The sequence below is a fragment of the Bos taurus genome, chromosome 25 (genome assembly GCF_002263795.3).
Source record: "Bos taurus isolate L1 Dominette 01449 registration number 42190680 breed Hereford chromosome 25, ARS-UCD2.0, whole genome shotgun sequence".
Lineage (NCBI taxonomy): Eukaryota > Metazoa > Chordata > Mammalia > Artiodactyla > Bovidae > Bos > Bos taurus.
Window position 1 is genome coordinate 32,627,693 of NC_037352.1, and position 18,743 is coordinate 32,646,435.

Genomic DNA, 18,743 nt, shown 5'->3' on the forward strand with positions numbered 1-18,743 from the left:
ATCTGCCTGCAGTGCAGGAGATTCAATTCCTGGGTCAGGAAGATCCCCTGGAGAAGCAATAGGCCACCCACTCCAGTATTCTTGGGCTTCCCTGGTGGCTCAGACAGAATTAAGAATCCACCTGCAATGTGGGACACCTGGGTTCGATCCCTGGGTTGGGAAGATCTCCTCTAGAAGGGAACGGCTACCCACTCCAGTATTCTGGCCTGGAGAATTCCATGGACAGAGGAGCCTGGTGGGCTACAGTCCATGGGGTCACAAAGGGTCAGACATGACTGAGCAACCTTCACACTTTTAACCATCGCATAGTTTCCTGAGGACCAGGTGGCCATCATATCTTTAAACTGGCTCTCACTGGTGGACATTTCTTCCCAATCTTTTTTGTCATTATTTACAATTAATGCTGTAACTCATAACTCGGGGCACAGGCCTTAATTTTGCACGTGTGGAAATATGCTTGCAGGCAGATGCATAGAAGCAGAGTCCGGGGTCAGAGCACACGTGTTGGAAAAGTCTTTGGGTGATGTTTGCCCAAAGCAGCTCATCCATCCATCTGGGTGTCCCCAGCCTGCTTCCCACCGCCTCACCACCCAGTGTGCATCAGCCTGGCGGGTGAAGGACCCTCGTGTGTCCCCTTCCATCCTGGGGGTGTGTGATTATGCAGGTACATACAGGCCCTGGGGCATTTGCTTGTCTTCTTGTTTGGGGTCCTTCATCAGCATTTTATCTTTTCGCCCAGCCAGTGCACAGGCCCCCAGTGGGCTGAGACAGGTCTTAAGCCTTTCACCTCCAGAGCACCCCCAGCCTGTTATTGGGCCATCAGAGTTAAAGCCCTGCTTTTGTTTGCTCGCATAGCAGTGTATCTGCCCATCTGTGTGGCCAGCTCCCGCTCTGGCCCCTCCACGTGCAGGTGAAGGCACCCATCTGCCAGGCCCAGGTAGCCAGACCCACTCTCGGCCATCCCCAGCCCTCGAAGCTGAGTCCCCACCTCCAGGGGCTGCCCCCTCCCAGATTCCCGAGCTCTCTCACCTCCACCAGTGTTGAATGTCAGAAACTGTCCTGGGTCCCAGCACACCAGGCTTTCCCACCTTCCTGCCAGGTTTAGCTGATGGGGAGGCTCCAGGCTCTGGGAGCAGCTGAGTCTGAGTAGTGCCCTCCCCAGGGCTTCATAGCTGTCCCAGCAGTAAAATGCTGCACACCCCAGAAAGGCACTTTCTCTCCCCAGGGCGGTAGGGAGGCAGCCACTGACCCCTGTTGCCCCCAGAGGGTTCTGAGGAGCCTCCTTACTGTTACCAAAGACGCCTTCCCCTGAGAACCCCCACTCCTGTGCGAGTAGAGGATGCTGGTACCACAGAGGCCCGGGTGTACCCCCTTACCAGTCACAGGCAACATATTAGCTCACGGCCCTTGGTGGGGTGTTGACCTTCCAAGCCTCAGTTTCTTCATCCGCAAAACGGGGTGATGACGCTGATTTGGCCAGTTTGTCCAGAATGCACTTTTAGGTTACGCTCCAGTTGTGTGTGTATATGCTCAGTCACGTCCAACTCGGCAACTCCATGGACTGCAGCCTGCCAGGGTCCTCTGTCCTTGGAATTTTCTAGGCAAGAATACTGGAGTGGGTTGCCGTTTCCTCCTCCAGGGGATCTTCCTGACCCAGGGATCGAACCCACATCTCTTGTGTCTCCTCCATTGGCAGGTGGACGCTCTAAAGACTTTCTCTCTCGTCTTCTAACACCGCAGTCTCCCTTACTTTTCTCTGTCTCCGTGACTTTGGCAAATTGGACATGGCCCCAGGGATATTGGCCCCAGTCAAGTGAGAATTTTAATAAAAGTGAAGTGTTTGGCCCAGAGTCCATGGAGGGCCCTAGAGGCCTGCCCTCCTCACTGTGGGGCAGGACTCCTGGATGGTCATTAAGCTGCTCCGGGGAGCTCAGAGAGGTAATGACAGGTACAAACCCAGAAAACAAAGCGCTGCATCCTCCAGGAGAGGCTGGGGAGTGAGGAGCCGGCAGTGGCTGCCTGTGTTGATTTTCAGCCCCAGCCCTGACTCCGGGAAGCTGGTGTCACCATCAGCCAGGAGTGCAAGACCGCGTGACAGCCCAGACTTCCTGTGCGGGCATGTCTTGGCCATAACTGGGCCCCCAGGCCAGGTGCCCGAGCACTTTGGAAGGACCACCCAGTCCAGTTAGTAAACAGAGCCCTGCTTGTTAACGGGAGGGTTTAGAGAGAGGCAAAGACGTCTTAAGAAAGCCAAGTGTCAGATTTCCCTGGTGGTCCCGTGATTAAGAATCTGCACGTCCACTGCAGGTATACGGGTTCGATCCCTGGTCTGGGAGAATTAAATACGCCACAGGGCAGCTGAGCCTGTGCGCTCTAGAGCCGGTGCTCCACACAAGAGAAGCCACTGCAATGAAAATCACTCCCACCGCAATGAAGAATAGCCCCCACTCGCCGCAACTAGGGAGAAACCCTGTGCAAAGCAATGAAAATTCAGCTCAGCCAAAAATAAAAAATTTTAAAAAAGAGCCAAGTGTCAATGCTAAACATTTTCTCCCCTGAGCTAAGTGAATGCTGAGGGGGCTTTTCCTGGGAAAAGATAGTGGTAAACTCAAGACCCCACCTCATGCCAGTCTCTAGTCCTTCACTCTTAAGGACCTCCGTGAGGTTCCGGACATTATGGAGCCAGAGATGAAATCCGAGCCCGGGATGGTCCCAGTGCTGGTGGCTTAGGGGGCTTAATTGCAACTCCTAAATCCCATATGAGAACTTTGCAGGGAGGTAGGGGGCTGGGAGGGGGAAAAATGGGGTATCTGTAGGTCAGACATGTTTTCTTTGGCCCACCTTGGTGTATTTTTTTTTTTTTTTAAGTATACTAACATTTAAGTATCGAGAGATCACCAAAATCTGGATTTCCAGCTTTTCTGGAAAAATTGGAAGATCTTGCAACCCAGGGCCCGCAGTTTATCGAAGCTGAGTGTCAGCTGCCCCTGTTTTGGTGGGAAGGGAGCACCCCCCACCTCCCTGCCTGGCAGCCCCAGTCCCTTTCATACCCTGGTACCTCCCACCCTGCCCACCCCCACACACACAGCCCTCCACTGAGACCAGGTACCAGGCCCATTTGTTGTCATGCTATTACTGGCCTGTTTCTTGGGTACAGAAAAATATGTTTGTACTGTTCTTTCCTAAAAGTGCTAGGGACAAAAAGTGAGGGAGCCACGTGCTTCTTGGTGCGAGTGAAGAACGTTCTCGGGTATGGAGCGTGCAAAGCGTGTCTGAGTCCTGGTTCTCTTCACCCCGAGTATCTTGCGGACCTCTGAGCTGTAACCCACCGTTCAAGGCATTTCCCGGCTCTTCCTTCACTGAGGTCCTCCGCCCATCCTCTCGCTCCACCCCCTCCTGTGTCTTGTCCCTAGGACCCCTGCAGAAACACAAACCTGTCTGTGTCTGACTCCCTGTCTTGGCAGGGGCTCGGCTGATACCACTCACTTAATAAAGACAGTAGCAACGTCGTCTTGGGGCTCCTGACCATCCTCCCTGGCTCCCAGCTGGAGGGACACGGGGCCTGAGGTCTTATATGGCTAGGCTCATAGACTTCGGGGTCTATGCATCCCCCTGCATTCCCCAGGGTCCCCCACCCCCCTGGTGGTCCACAGTGAATGGAGCATGACTCCAGCTCCCCCATCTAAGAGAAGATGGGACTCGAGCAGGTACAGAGAGGCAGGTGCAAAGATGGAACAGCGAGACTGCCAGCAAGATGCGGGAACTGCTCTCTGTATAAATAAGACATACACCCTCAAACATTTCAAAGCCTTCTTTTTTATTTTTTTAATAGACCTCAGGTGCACAGAGTGTGATTACTCACCATCCTTGTCCTATGACTTACTTATTGATACTAGCTTCCACGTTTCACCTGTTGATTGTTTGAATAAGAATATCCCCCGCACTGCGACCGTGACATCGATAGTAACTGCAGTCCATCCACGCTTATCTTTCCCTTGACTTTTACAAACAGTTTTGTCCTGGATATATAGCTGGCAAGGGTATTGGGCTGTGTGTTATCTTCTGGGGCTTGCTTTTTTCCCACTCAGCGATGTATTACATCATGTGGATGATACTGGACATTTCCACGGCTACAGATGGTTGGACCACAACCCTGTAGGGTATTTCTCTTCCGAGAGTCAGGGGGTCTTTCTTCTGGGGCCCCCCCATGTCTGCTGCTTGTCCTGCATGGATCTCTTCTTCCCTGAGCCCGTCCCGGGCTCCCTGTCCAAAAGAAGTCCACACAGCTGCTCCCTTTTAAAATCTTTGTTTCACCTCCTTTCCCACAATCAAACGTGCTTGTTTTTCCCTAGCTGCACATCAGTGGGGTCCTTCCTCATCTCAGCAGGTGTGACTGCCCTGCCGCAGGACCCACCCCGCGGAGAGGCCAGGGCTCAGGTGCCCCTGGGTGGGCTGAGGTCTGCGGAGGAGTTCTTCGGGCAAACTCGAGCTGCTTTTGTGGAATTATGGGAACTTGGGGCAGAGGAAGCCAGCCAGGAAATCTTTTTTTAATAAGGATGTTTATAGCAGCTTCCTTCATAATAACCCAAAGCTGAAAACAACCAAATGTCATCAACAAGAGAAAGAATAGATGAAAATATAATACAATATAAATAAATATAAACATATATACTCAGCAATCAAAGCTGCCACAAATGATAAAAAACAGATGAATCTCAAAAACAATACACTGAACCAAAGAAGCCAGACACAAAATACTACACACCATACAATTTCACGGCTGTGAAGCGCATGAACCACTAAATAGTCTATGATGGTAGAAACTGGAGCACGGGTTGCCTCTGGGTGGTCGTAGGGACCCACAGGCAAGGGACAGAAGGCTTTCTGCAGTGAAGAGGATGTTCAGTATCTTTTTTTTTTTTTAATTGGGGTATAGTTGATTTACAGTGTTGTTAGTTTCAGATATATAGCAAAGTGAATCAGTTATACATATATCCACTTTTTTTTTAGATGTTTTCCCCATATATGCCGTTACATAGTATTAATTAGAGTTTCTTATGCTATACAGCAGGTTCCTATTAATTATCCATTCTATATATAGTAGTGTGTATATGTCAGGGCTTCCCTGGTGGCTCAGATGGTAAAAAACCTGCCTGCAATGCAAGAGACCTGGGTTTGATCCCTGGGTTTGGAAGATCCCCTGGAGAAGGAAGTGGAAAGAAGGAAAATTCTCCAGTTTCTTGCCTGGAGAATTCCATGGACAGGGGAGCTTGTCAGGCTGTATGTAGTTCATGAAGTCACAAAGAGTTGGACATGACTAAGCGACTAACACTTAACACTGACTTAACTGAGTGTGTATATGTCAGTCCCAATCTCCCAATTTTTCTCCCTCCCAAAATGTTCAGTATCTTGATTGGGGTGTTGGTCAAAAGGGAGTATACATTTGTGAAAATTCATCTAACCATACACCTAAAGTCTGCACATATCATTTTGGTAAATTATGCCACAGTTCAGAAAAAAGATGTATACATATATAAAACCTGTAAAAAATTATGATCAAAACCCAAGTTGATGTCATTAAAAGCATTTCTCAGGTACTTCCCTGGTAGTCCAGTGGTTAAGAATCCACCTTGCAATGCAGGAGACCCGGGCTCAATCCCAAGGAACTAAGATCCCGCAAGCTGCTGAGCAGCTCAGACGGGGAGCCACAACTGCTGAGCCCCCGCACTGCAACGAAAGACCCTCCATGATGCAACAAAGAGCCCAAGTGCCACAGCTAAGACCCAACACAGCCAAATAATTTTTTTTTTTTTTAAGCATTTCTTGCCTAAATCAATGAGGGCTGTTCAGTAGCTGCTGCTCAGCCCTGGCACAGCAAGAGGGGTGTCACCATGGAACATTGTAGAATCCTTTCTCTTCATCCATCTTCAGGTCACCTCCTCACCACCTCTGCCCCTTCACACCCTTGTTTGGAGGACCCTTGAGGTCTACTCTGGCACATGAGCCTCATAGCCACCTCCAAGCAAACCACTGAGCATGTGTGCTCAGTTGGGATGCAAAGAAGACTCAGGTTAAACAGGAAGAAAGGCATGAACTTGACCCATTAGCCTTTATTCCCCACTCCCCACCCTGCCCCAGGACTTCCCTTCTACTTTAGTGAAGTAGCAGCCCAGGTGGGACATGCACAGATTTTATAAATGAGGTTCCGTGAATTCCTACAAGGTGACCACACCTGGAGACCTAGCTCCCAGGCAGAAACCCCTAGAGAACGTTCCCGGGCTCCCGGAAGTCTTCCCACTACCCACCTCCGGTCACCACTCCCCTCTCCTGCCCACTTGCGCCCGACTTCTGTCGCCTCTGCGTGATTCTGCCCATTTCTGAGGCGTTGTTGGTGCCCAGGCTGGGACTGTCCCAGGCAAACCAAGAAGCTGTCCCCGTCCGTCACCTCCCTGCTGGCATTGCAGTGAGTGGGTATTGTCGGGACCAGCTTAAACCCGCAGCCCTGGGCACTGACATTCTGGGGAGCAGTGGCACCTCTGATTTAGGGGGCAGTGTCCTCCACGGCGTCTCACAGGCGTGCTCAGCCTTGTCTCGGGGAGGCCAGGAGTGCCACCCCCACAGCTTCCTAGAGGGGCCTGCAGAGCAGAGGCTCAGTAAGTGGACAGTGCCTGCAGGTGGTCATCTGCCCAGGGTGGTCCCCCCCAGAACGTGGTGGCGGATGTGCTGTGCTCAAGCCCCTGGCTAGGCAGCTTGCCGGCAGCCTCTCCTGGCCAGGAAGGTTCAGGCATCTGGCAAGGGACGCTGGCCTCCTGCCTCTCTGGCTTTCCGATCAGCTGTACATCCTCCGCAGGCTCCCTCAGTTTAGGGCTCACCAGGTGAGTTCAGTGTTCAGCCAAGGTTGAGAACCCATGCTTTAAGCCAGTGGTCCCCAACCTGCTTGGCACCAGGGACCAGTTTCGTGGAAGAGAGTTTTTCCACAGACCGGGGCTGGGTGGGGGTGTGTATGCTAAGTCCCTTCGGTTGTGTCCAACTCTTTGCAACCGCATGGACTGTAACCCTCCAGGCTCCTCTGGCCATGGGGGTTCTCCAGGCAAGCATACTGGAGTGGGTGGCCATGCCCTCCTCCAGGGGATCTTCTCAGCCCGGGGATCGAACCCATGTCTCTTACATCTCCTACATGGCAGGCGGGTTCTTCACCACTAGTGCTGCCGGGAACAGGTAGGGGTGGGTGGTGGTCTCAGGATGATTCAAGTCCATGACATTTATCGTGTACCTTATTTCTCTTATGATTACATCAGCTCCACCTCAGGTCATCAAGCTTTAGATCCCGGAGGTTGGGGACCCCTGCTTTAAGCAAACAGCTGAGGTTTATGTAACATCTTTGCCCGTAAGCCCTGTTCCCACTGTGAGAAGAGGTGGTAGTCCTCCTGGGCTCCTTTCCTGCCGTTTTCCCAGCTGAAATAAATCTCCCTGGGTCCCTGGAGGGCAGAATTAAGACTATTTGGGTGTCAGTTACTAAGGAGGCCCCACGGATAGAGCTTTCTAGAAATAAGCTCTCCCGGCCGCACAAAGGAGTGAGCTCCCCCTCCCCAGGGGTAAGCAAGCAGCAGCGGGGTCTCCGGGATTCCGTTACCCAGAGGCAGCACAGTGGCCCCCCGCCTGATTCTCTGCTTCCCCGTGCTCCGCCTTCGTGTCTGGGTGATTCCAGGAAGATCCCCCCTTTGTCCCGAGTGTTGTGGTTTTAATGGGAATCTGTGGTAAGCGATTCTACCAAATTAAACCAACCCTTGCAAATCTCTTCCCTCTGCTAATTTTATCGGGTTCATAAATCTAAAGTCTCAGGGTGGGTCTGCTGAACAAGTTTACCTGGAAGTGGCCCTCCCCCTCCTGGCTTAAGGTCCGCGAGGCTCTGACTGGCTGGGGCTCCTTGCCCAGGATGCCCCAGAGAGGCCCCCGTGAGGGCCTCACTCTGCTGGGCTAGGAATCCAAGAGTAAACAGATCGAGTGTCAGCCGACTGCCCATAACAGGCGGCCACAGCCATTGAAAGGAGAATGTTCTCTGAGATGACTCAGCCTTCAGCCCCAGGCTCGGTGCAGTCCCCTGTCCTTGACTCTGTCCTGGTGGTCAGCTGTTGGCCACGCCCAGAGGGGAGCAGCAGGGGTGTTTGATTGCTTGGTTTTGGCCATGCCTCACAGCTTGTAGGATCTTACTTCCCTGACCAGGGATTGAACTCTGTCCCTCGGCAATGAAAGCCCAGAGTCCTAACCACTGGACCACCAGGGAACGTCCAGCAGTGGGTTTTTAGAGTCAAGCGAATGGTACTCGATTCTGTTTTGTCCCATTGGGATGAGGGCACAGGAGGTGGCCTCGGTTGCCTGCTGGGTTGCTGTCCTCGGTTTCCTTATCTGTGAAATGGGCACCAGCACTTCCTCTCTAAGCAGTTGGATGTAAAAAATGAGTCTGAGACGAGTCCAGCCGCCATCAGAGAAGTGGGTGTCTGACGCTTGGGGAGAAAGCCTGGGTCGCAGTGACCAGGAGCCTGCGAGGGAGAGAATTGCAGGGAGGGGGTAATGTGAGAAGAGCACTGGGGAGGCTTGGAAGAGAGGACACTGCAGGAAGCGAAAGGAGGGTCGACGTTGGAAGACCCTGTGCTCAATACCCGGGTCTAGGCTGAGGCCCCCTGGGCAACCATGTAGGGTCTTGCCAGAAGGCCCAAGGACAGGAGGGCGTGAGGGAAGAAGCCATCATCTTTGGCTGGTAGAGGTCACAGGTGAGCAGGATCCACTGGAGGGCTGAGGCCGGCCAGCGGCAGGGGCTGGAGGGCTGGCGGTAGTGGAGGGAAGAAGGTTGATGGGCACAAGGGAGCCTTTTTTTAGGATGGAGGAAACTTGAGCTTGTTTGTCACTAAGACTAGGAGGAAGCCAAGTATGAGACAAGATTCCTGAGAGAGAGGTGCTGGTGGAAACAGGGACTTAAAAGGTTGCCCCGTGGCACCATTTTTCCAAGGTCAGAGAGGGGATGAGATGAATGGAAAGGCAGAGGGGTTTTGGAAGGAGGCCCTCACCTCCTTAGAAACTTGGAGGTGGACACTGGGGTACAGAGCGTGGGCACAGGGAGGCACGGGAGAGGGAGGGTTGAGCTGTTCCCCTGAGTGGTGGAGGGGTGAGAGCCAGGACCCGGGGGATCTCTGAGCTGGAGGTCACTGCCGAGGAAGATGGTGCTGATCAGGGACCATCTAAGGATCGGCCAAGCAGGCCACCCAGGACACCCTGTCCCCAAGGCAGCAACAGGCGGTACAGAATTGAAGTGGCCGCAGGAGATGAGAGAGGCACAGAGTGACCTGGGAGTGGGGGCATCACGGAGTTGCCAGGCAACAGGCTGGCAACTCCATCCAGGCGGTACCTCAGTATGGTTCCAAAGTCTTGTAATGGCAAACCGTCTAGGGACCATTGGTTTCCCATGAAGGTGTCAGGGGCTTGGTGGGGCAGGGCAGGGGGAGAAGGACCACCAGTTGCTATAGGGTCGAGTCTTTTGATTACTGTTTTCAGTCAGCTGACCAAACGCTGTCTGCATCCTTGGAGGGTGTGTGTCTGCGTGTGTTCTCAGCTGCAGCATGAGGAACGGGGGTGGGGGTTGTTGAACAAGCTTCCCGTTAAGTCAGGAGAAAGCCAGGGAGCCACTATCAGAGAGGACACAGGCTCAGGGGCTTCCCAAAGGGGAAATCGGGAGGAGGGAGAGATGCATTAGGAGTTTGAGATTAACATATACACACTGCTATGTATAAAATAGATAGTCAGCAAGGAACTGCTGTACTGCAGAGTGCTGTGTGTGTGCTCAGCCGTGTCCAGGTCTTTGCAGCCCCATGAACTGTAGCCCGCCAGGCTCCTCTGTCCATGCGATTTCCCAGTCAAGAATACTGGAGTGGGTGGCCATTTCCTTCTCCAGGGGATCTTCCTGACCCAGGAATGGAAATCACTGTCTCCTACATCTCTGGCATTGGCAGGCAGATTCTTTACTACCACTGAGCCACCTGGGAAGCCCGTAGCACAGAGAACAATATTCAATATGTTGTAATAATCTATAAGGGAAAATAATGTAAAAAAGAACATATATATATATGTATAATTGAATCACTTTGTTATACACCTGAAACGAACACAGCATTGTAAATCAACTATACTCCAATATAAAATTAAAAAATTTTTTTATTTTTTAAATTAAAAAAAAAAGGTCTTTGGGGCTGGTGCAGTAACTGAGACCCAGAGCATTAGCCTGTTACCTACAGCACGGTCAGAGTGTTAGAGGCTGGGCTATGGGGGCCAAGTTGGGGATCCGATATACATCTCTTGAACTCAAGTGAGCCCCAAATCACTGGCCAGCCAGAGCCAAAGTGAATGACCCCTATGGTGGTGAGCTGTAACCCTGGGACCAGACCTGTCCATTCATCCTAGGACGCTTGCCTGGTTCTGGCTCCTGGACCAGAAACTTCTCCAGCCACCTCCTCTGGGTGGCTCTTCAGTTGCATTTCCTCCACCTTTTTGCAGCCTACCCTGGCCTCTCATCTGTGGCCAGGTCGCTTCTGCCAGGACCCAATCCCAGTTGCCTGCAGCCTTTCATCGTAAGGTTCATAACCCTCACCCATCATGTGTCACTTGCTCAGCCCACCTGTATTTGCTTAATTGACTAGTTAATATTAATAGTGTAATCAGCACGTGCACAGCCAGGGCAAAAGTCGGCGGGAAACAGTCCCTTCCATCTGGGACTTCCCTCGTGGCTCAGTGGTAAAGAACCCGCCTGCCACTGCGGGAGACACGGGTTCGATCCCTGGGTCAGGAAGATCCCCCGTGCTTCAGAACAACTAAGCCTGCATACCACACCTGTTGAGCCTGTGCCCCAGAGCTCGGGAACCACAGTTGCTGAGCCCATGAGCCACAACGACTGAGGCCCGTGTGCCCTAGAGCCCATGCTGTGCAACAAGAGAAGCCACCTCCGTGAGGAGCCTGTGTGCCCCAACAAGGGAAGGCCCACAAGCAGCAACAGAGACCCAGTGCAGCCAAGTAAATAAATTATTTTTTTTAAATCACCCTTCATCTAACCAGACCCCCCAACCAGAAGTGAAATGAAAGTGAAAGCCGCTCAGTCGTATCCGACTCTTTGTGACCCCATGGACTATACAGTCCATGAAATTCTCCAGGCCAGAATACTGGAGTGGGCAGCCTTTCCCTTCTCCAGGGGATCTTCCCAACCCAGGAATCAAATCAAGGTCTCCTGCATTGCAGACGGATTCTTTACCAACTGAGGTATCAGGGAATTCCCCCCAACCCCAAGTAACATGTTCTTTATTCCCTGGCTTCCTTTACATGGAGTTATATTGCATCTCCGTGGAGTCTTAAACGTGTTGGGTTTTGTTGTTGTTTTTTCATTGTAGCTGCTTTTCACTCTATAAAGAGAATACCGTGCTACATATAACAGTTGGGCACTTATTTTTCCATCTACGATTATATTGCTGAGACGCATTCATAGTTTTGCAAGTCCCTGCAGAGTGTTCATTTTGGCTGCTGGGTAGTATTCTGTCATCACTCTCCTCTCCTGGTGATGGGCATCTGGGTTGCAGCCAGGAGTTTGTTACCAAGGACGGGCTGTTATCAATTCTCTCGTCCCTGTCTCTGGTTACCCATGTTTAAGAGGGTGGATGACTCCCAGGGGAAGAGCTGAGTCATAGGGAATATGCCACACTTGTCCCCTGGCTGCCTGCCCCCGCCTCGATCCTAGAGACCGCACAGCACAGTGGTCCCAAGGCCACAACTGCCTTAACTTCACGGAACATCAGTTTTCCCACCTGTGAAATGGGAATCATTAATGACACTATGCATACATTCAGTTAGCAGATGACACGCAGACCCTGCGTGGAGTCCTGTGGCATGGGGAACTTGGATGAGAAAAACTCAGTCATTTCCCGAGGAGCAGGTATCTGACCAGCAGAGATAGACCGTGAAGGAAGTCATCTCGGCACCGCGATGGATACAGTCATCGCTGGGAGTTGATGGGCAGGTGGGGTGACAGGACCCTGGGGGATGGCGGGGGCGGGGTGCAGTGGCCTGCCTGGGGTACCTGGGTTGGGTTCGTTAGCCGCTGCACGAGACTTGACTGTCCTGCTTGTGAGGGTTGGGGTGGAGGCCATGAGAAGTGGGGAGACCAGAAGTTAGGCAGAGACCCAGAGCCCACTGCAAGGCTGAGCACTACCCGGATGGGAACACTGCCTTGGACCTCCACTCAAGTCTCCAGGCCAGCTCACAACATCAAGAGACTGTGCATGCTTGTGCGGGGTCTTGAGCACTTCCCATGTGTGTTCCGTAACCTCCTTAAATCCTGAACGATCCTGCAGGAGAGGTATCTTCAAACCTCTTTCACAGATAAGGAACTTGGGAAGATTCGATGACCAGTCAGTTGTTCCAGCCTCATCTTGGAGTGGTGGCAAAAGCCAGGATGTCCACTTGGGTTTTTTTCCATCTCAGTCCCTCCCAAGGCAGAAAGGGAACCACTAGTCAGTGCCTCATGTGTGCCCTGCACTTGGAAATTGCTTGCAAAACAAGAAGCCAGCCTTCCGCAAACACGGTTCCTGCCCTTGGGCATGACCCTTCTGACACTGCCCGGTGCCCCAGGCCACAGGGATGGCCATCAGAGGAGCCATGTGGAAGCTCCCTGTGGCTTGTCCTTGAGCCTTTGGGGCAGGGATAGGGAGCTGCAGGTCTCCATGGAGGAAAGGACCAAAGATGTGGGTCCGGGCGGGATTCAGAGGTGTGTACATTCTGCCAGTTCAGGGCAGCCCCATCCGCCAGCTGACCTCTCCCCTGGTGCTTCTGCTGAGAACGTGCCGTGGATGATGGTTTCCTGCCTTGGCCTCAGTCTTTCTCACCAATCTCACCAGCCCCCAGTTGTTGAATATAACTTCCTGGCTTCTAAACGGAGCCACGCCCACCAGCGCCAGCCAGGTCCGAGCCCCCAGCTCTCACCAGCCAGCCCCCTTGAAGACCACAGGTACCTCCTCACTGGCCTGTCAGCCCCACCTGGTCCTTAGAGGGGCCCCAGGCATCCTCGGCCCTCCCACATTCTCTCCCACATCTTAGCCTGCCACTCCCCTTCCCCCACCAACAGCCACTCCTGGGCAGGAACCCACCTCGGGGCTTTGGGACAGCCACGTGTTCACCCTTCCAGTTTCTACAGAACTCATGGGCGACGCTCCCTGCTCACTCTCTTTTTTTTTAAAGATTTATTTTTTTGGCTGCATCAGGTCTTTGTTTGCAGCAGTGGGATCTTTCATCGCGGTGGGCAAACTTCTCTCTAGGTGTGACACTGTGGCTTAGCTGCCCAGTGGCATGTGGGATTGGGAGTTCCCCAACCAGGGATCGAACCCGAGTCCCCTTCGTTGGAAGGTGGATTCTTAACCACTCGACCACCGGGGAAGTCCCCTCTTTTTTTTTAATGGTCAACAAATGTACTTAACAGAAAGTATTATCATTTTAATTTTTTGTAATATTTCTTATTAAATACATTTGTCCACCATTTAAAAAAGAGAGCAAGAGAAGGTCCCCGTGAGTCCTGTAGAAGCTTTTCAGTGTATCGCGTATCTCAGTGGCATTAAATCCTTACATTGCATTGTTCCACAGCCTTCACCACCATCCACCTCCAGAACTTTGTATCGTCTCAAAAGTGAAATTCTGCACCCATTTAATGATTGCTCCCCATTCCATTACCCCTACCCCAGCCCCTGGCAACCACTCCCCACTCTGCTTTAAACTGCAAATTCCCTTTTTTTATTGGCTCTGAGGCACACACCACCGTCTGACTCACCATTTATCCAGCCCCCATGGAAATTCTAATTGTCCAATTATTTAAGGTGTGTCTCCAGCTCACGAAGCAGTGCCTTTATGCATTAAAGGCACTTAACCGTTTGTTTGTCAAAAGACTGAGTGATCTAGCCACTGCATTCGGCTCTCAGGGGCTTTATCCAGACCTTACCGATACCCTCTGCCCTACCCAGCCCCTTTCTGCAGTCCTGTCTCTGCGTATCACCCTAGAATTTGTGAGCACTGATACCCACGCTGTCTGATTCTCCTGGCCACCCCAGACTGAAGCAGATTTTTTTTCAATCTTAACAGAAAAAGGACATTCTTTAGGATTGCCCTTCAAACCACAGCACTGACACCATGCTTGAAACGGCAGCTTCTTTGTTAACTAAAACAACTAATTTAGTTTTTTCTAACTAAAATTTCAATTGGCAGCTTCTAGTTGTTAATAACAGTAGAAATGAATTGTAAATAACACAAAAGACCTATCAAAGACCCAGAAGCAGAAGAAAAAGTCACAGTTGGGTAACAGAAGAAAGTCTGACCCACACTCTCCACCTGGATGTCCTTAGGGAAGAAGAGCCTGGGAAGGCGGGAGACCAGCACAGTGAGCACCCCAAAAGCGCGTCTGTCCCTCGCTGGAGTTCAAGTTCGAGGCATCTGTGTTCCACTGCAGGAATGCATCGGCGGGGCTGGCGGAGGCAGTGGGATGCCCCCAGAAGTGGGTCAGAGCCTGGCCCCTCCGTCTGCTCGTTGTGATGTGCTACAGAGGAAGATGTAGTTGAACCTCCCTCATTCCATCCTGAACGGGCTACCCTTGGTGGGAAACAGGCATGGGTGTCCAGGTGCTGAAATTCAAAATGAGCGTTCAGAGGCCCTACTTGAGCAAAGGAATTACGGGTACCTGGGACATGCTGGAAGCCTGTTCTCAGTCCGGTTTGCAGGGCCTGTCTGGCCTGTCATGTCGTAGCCCAGCTGTTGTTCAATCACCAAGTCATGTCCAACTCTTTGCGACCCCATGGGCTGAAGCACACGAGGCCTCCCTGTTCCTCACTGTCTCCCAGAGTTCGCCCAAGTTCATGTCCATCGAATCGGTGATGCCATCCAACCATCTCATCCTCTGTCGTCCCCTTGTCCTCCTGCCTTCAATCTTTCCCAGCATCAGGGTCTTTTCTAGTGAGTCAGCTGTTCACATCAGGTGGCCAAAGTACTGGAGCTTCAGCTTTAGCACAGAGGAGGGAATGGCAAACCACTCCAGTATTCTTCCCGTGAGAACCCCATGAACTGTATAAAAAGACAAAAAGCCCAGCTGACCAAGCTCTAATTGCAAAGGGCTAGATTTATTCTGTGGCCTGGCGACCTCAGCAAGGTCTGGCTGGGAGGAGCACGTGGTGACCCTGCAGAAAACAGGCCCCAGTCCCGGGAGGGTCTGGCCCACGAAGCTGGCTCCCGCCTCCCAGAGACCAAGACTTCTGCACAGGATTCCATGGAAAGGCGACTTCTGCTGAGCCCTGACTATGTCAGGGGGTCTTTGTGATGTCTGGGAAACGAGGAGGGGAGGGCAGGACCACCACCCAGCCCTCAGGTGAATGGGGAAGGCAAGAAGGATGCTGATAGGAGCTCCCAACCAATGGTGATGTGTGAGGCCACTTCCCTGGCTCCCCTGATCTGGACAGTCCATGTGCTCAGACATGCTGAATGTCTGAAGACTCATGAAGTCCCAGCATGGCGTACCAGGGAGTGGGTTTGGCTCCAGCAGATCCACTGGGAATTGCAGGCTGAGTTGGTTTCTTCCATCATAGACTATCATCCCTTTGCTGGCTACCTGATGGGTGCCAGACTACTGGAAGGTGAACGGAGACTTTTCAGCCAAAGCTTGTTGCTTGGGGTCAGCGTGTAAGGACTAAGTGTCTCAAGGAATCCAGAGACTCGGCACTCCCCAGAACCTTGGAGGTGGCTTAATCCATCCTCCCCATCAATGTAGCATCATCTCTGAAGCCCACCAGCCTGGGGCTCAGCCCCTCAGAAAGGTAACATCTCACTACTTCCTGGTCTCTGTAGCCCATTTGGCTTTGCTCGTGCTCAATTGCTCAGTCATGTCCGACTCTTTGTGACCCAACAGACCATAGTCCACCAGGCTCCTCTATCCGTGGGGATTTCCCAGGCAAGAATACTGGAGTGGGTTGCCGTTTCCTCCTCCAGGGGGATCTTCTGAACCTAGAGATCAAACCCTCATCCCTCCTGCATTTCAGGCGCATTCTTTACCACTGAGCCACGGGAGAAGCCCTCATTTGGCTTTAGAGCCCTTCTAACTGGCAACACAAGCTGGCCTCCCCGTGGTCCCCCACCACATCACAGCGGCCTCTGTCCTCCGAGAAGGAAAAATGGCCAACGTATAGGTGCTTTCCATGGTCGTGCTGGGTGTACACTCCTTTATTCTTAAGCAGCAACCCTCGGAAGTGGACTCTGTCATCATCCTCACTGTACACGTGACGAAACTGAGGCACAGAGAGGTTAAGTGACTTGCCAGAGGTCACACAGCCACAGACAGCAGCACGGTTCCCTTCCCTGGTCCACAGCAGCCACAGAGATTTAAAGATGGCAGCTGGACTCTTCCTCCAGGTGGGAAGGGGGTGCAGTCTAAAGCCCCCTCATTTCTCCTGGGCGTGCTCTACCAGGCCTGTGAGTCTCTGAACAGACATAGACTATCGAGCACCCGTGCTTCGTTCACAGAGCCCAAGGATGTGTTGGCATCTCCTGGACAGGGGACTTGCGTTACGATTCTTGGAGTGTGTCCTGAACCACGGTGAACCAGGAGTGTCCCTAGGGCTGTTGCTCCCAATCTCCCTCCTACGTTGCCCAGGATTCTACCTGACCACTCCTGCCGATCGACCATCACACAGGTGCACAGGCCATACACTGCCCAGCCCTGAGGGTGCTCTTCACACGGACTGTGCAATGAATGAGCCCTCCCCCAGAGGTGTGATGTTACCACCTGCCCAGCTGCCTGGGCAACAGATCTGTCTTGGGTTCTGATCAGAGCTGGATGGGATTTTTACCTGCCCTTGAAAAGCTTTTCCCAGACAGATTTGATGGTTCTGGGATCGTCTCTCCATGCCTTGTCGCCAGGCCCTTTGAGATCCACGTTGCTATGGATCTGGCAGGGTTCCACGGGGCCTGTGCCCTTCTTGCCCAAGCTGGAGCTTCAGAAAACCTAGTCCCCCTTGAACATGTCCTTCACTGGACATGTACAGAGGAATGAGGCAGCCCAGGGTTCACCACCCCCCAGCGCCGGACTAGGACTGGAACTCGGACCTCTTGACTCCAGGACCTTGGTCCTCTTCCCGCTCTCCCAGGCGGCTCTCTCTAACCCTGTTATTTCATCCTGTTCCTTAGCACCATGAGGGCATCTAGAGGGCAAATGCTTCCCCTCCTCCTCGGATTTCCTAACAGCACTCAGCAGCAGCCTGGGTAATTGCTGGGTCTTGTTCCTCTCTCCGGCTCCTTAGACAAAGCACAGAGACGCCACAAACTCCGAGGCCCGGCGTCTGGGGAATGGGTTTAGCCACAGCGCGTTAGAGAGCGTGGAGCTGGGACTGGAGACTTGACTTGACTGGAGACTTACCCCAGCGGCGGGGTAAGTCAAAGCAGTGCCACACAGGACAGGCAGGGGTTGCTCTGATCGGGGCTTCTCTGGCTCTGGGGGTAGGTATGTGGCCATAGTTCACTCTTGCTCATCAGGCTTTGAGTATCGACACTCTGTCCAGGCCATGTCAGGTACAAGATATATGTGCAGAGAACCCATCCTCCTTCCCTTTGAGAGCTTATATGGTCCACTGTGGGAAACAAGTGTTACCTGGACTAGATTGTGGAAAGCATTCAGGACCATCAAGTGCAGTTGTACAGGTTGTGCACTGCCCAACTCTTACAGGCATCCTTCACAGACACTCTGAGATGAACTGTCCCCTAAAGGTGTGATGCACCACCAAGCCTAGCTGTCCACGGTGGCTTTAACATCCGGGGAGGACCCCTCCTATGGTGGGAAGTGAGACAGAGGAGGTGGCCAGTGCCAGTTAGAAAAGATTTCACCCCAAACAAGATGCTTAAACTGAGTCTTGAAGGATGAGCAGCACGTGTCCAGCCAAAGAACAGGGAAGGGGTGCCGGGCTGTGGAAAGAATATTTGTCAGCCTTTGGATGCGTGAGATGAGACAGGCAAGAGTTCTGGAGAGGTTGCTAGGCACGCATTCATGTGGAGGAGAGTGATGGAGAGAGGCAAAATCAGAGCGACTGTCGGGGTGGGGTGGAGATGGGGTGAGCTCCGAGACCTGTAGGACGTGGTGGTGGGGGGGAATATGAGAATAGGTCCTCCTGAGTTTGATGACCAGAGGAGTAGCTGCAGGTCCCTCTGGCCAACTCGCCCTCCCAGAGGCCTGCCCATGCCAAGGTGCACATTCCAAGATGGATGTCTACCAGCTGGCCCTCAGCCGCGGGTCACATCAACAGTATAGTCATACCTCCATTTATACAGAGGCCGGTGTTGCCTTCTGCCGGTGTTTACGCCCTCAGGGTCATTTATACCGTCTATTTCTGGAGCATCCCTCACCGCCAAGAGGGCACCAAGAGCAAGCACCACATCTGTTTGCCTTCCCGGGGCTCTCGGATGGCTCAGTTGCCCCCACCCCCACCCCCCACCCAGCCAGGGTGTTCGTGCTTGTGGCATTCTGGTGATGGCTGGGGAGAGGGGCTTCCTGAGGCTCTTAGCACACGGGGGTCCCCAGGAAGGAACTAGGCCAGACCAGCGATTGCCACTCACCAAGGTGATAATGTGCTGCTGTCCCCCAGCAATTACAGATTTCGCTTGTCCAGACAATAGTTGCAAATTGGATGTGGGAC

The 18,743-nt window shown here is 52.6% G+C and overlaps 1 protein-coding gene across 3 annotated transcripts in view; it reads left to right on the forward strand.

Annotated features, from left to right (window-relative positions):
- Positions 1-18,743, forward strand: part of CASTOR2 (cytosolic arginine sensor for mTORC1 subunit 2) — a 54,494-nt gene that overhangs the window by 17,070 nt on the left and 18,681 nt on the right. The window contains exon 1 of one of the 3 annotated variants that reach the window (XM_059881590.1): positions 17,047-17,319. The exons of the other annotated variants lie outside the window; for them this stretch is intronic. Within the exon in view, the coding sequence (XP_059737573.1) occupies positions 17,249-17,319 (71 nt within the window). The 5' untranslated portion in view covers positions 17,047-17,248. Of the gene's footprint in view, positions 1-17,046; positions 17,320-18,743 lie in introns of those variants that run through there. 3 annotated transcript variants of the gene reach the window in all.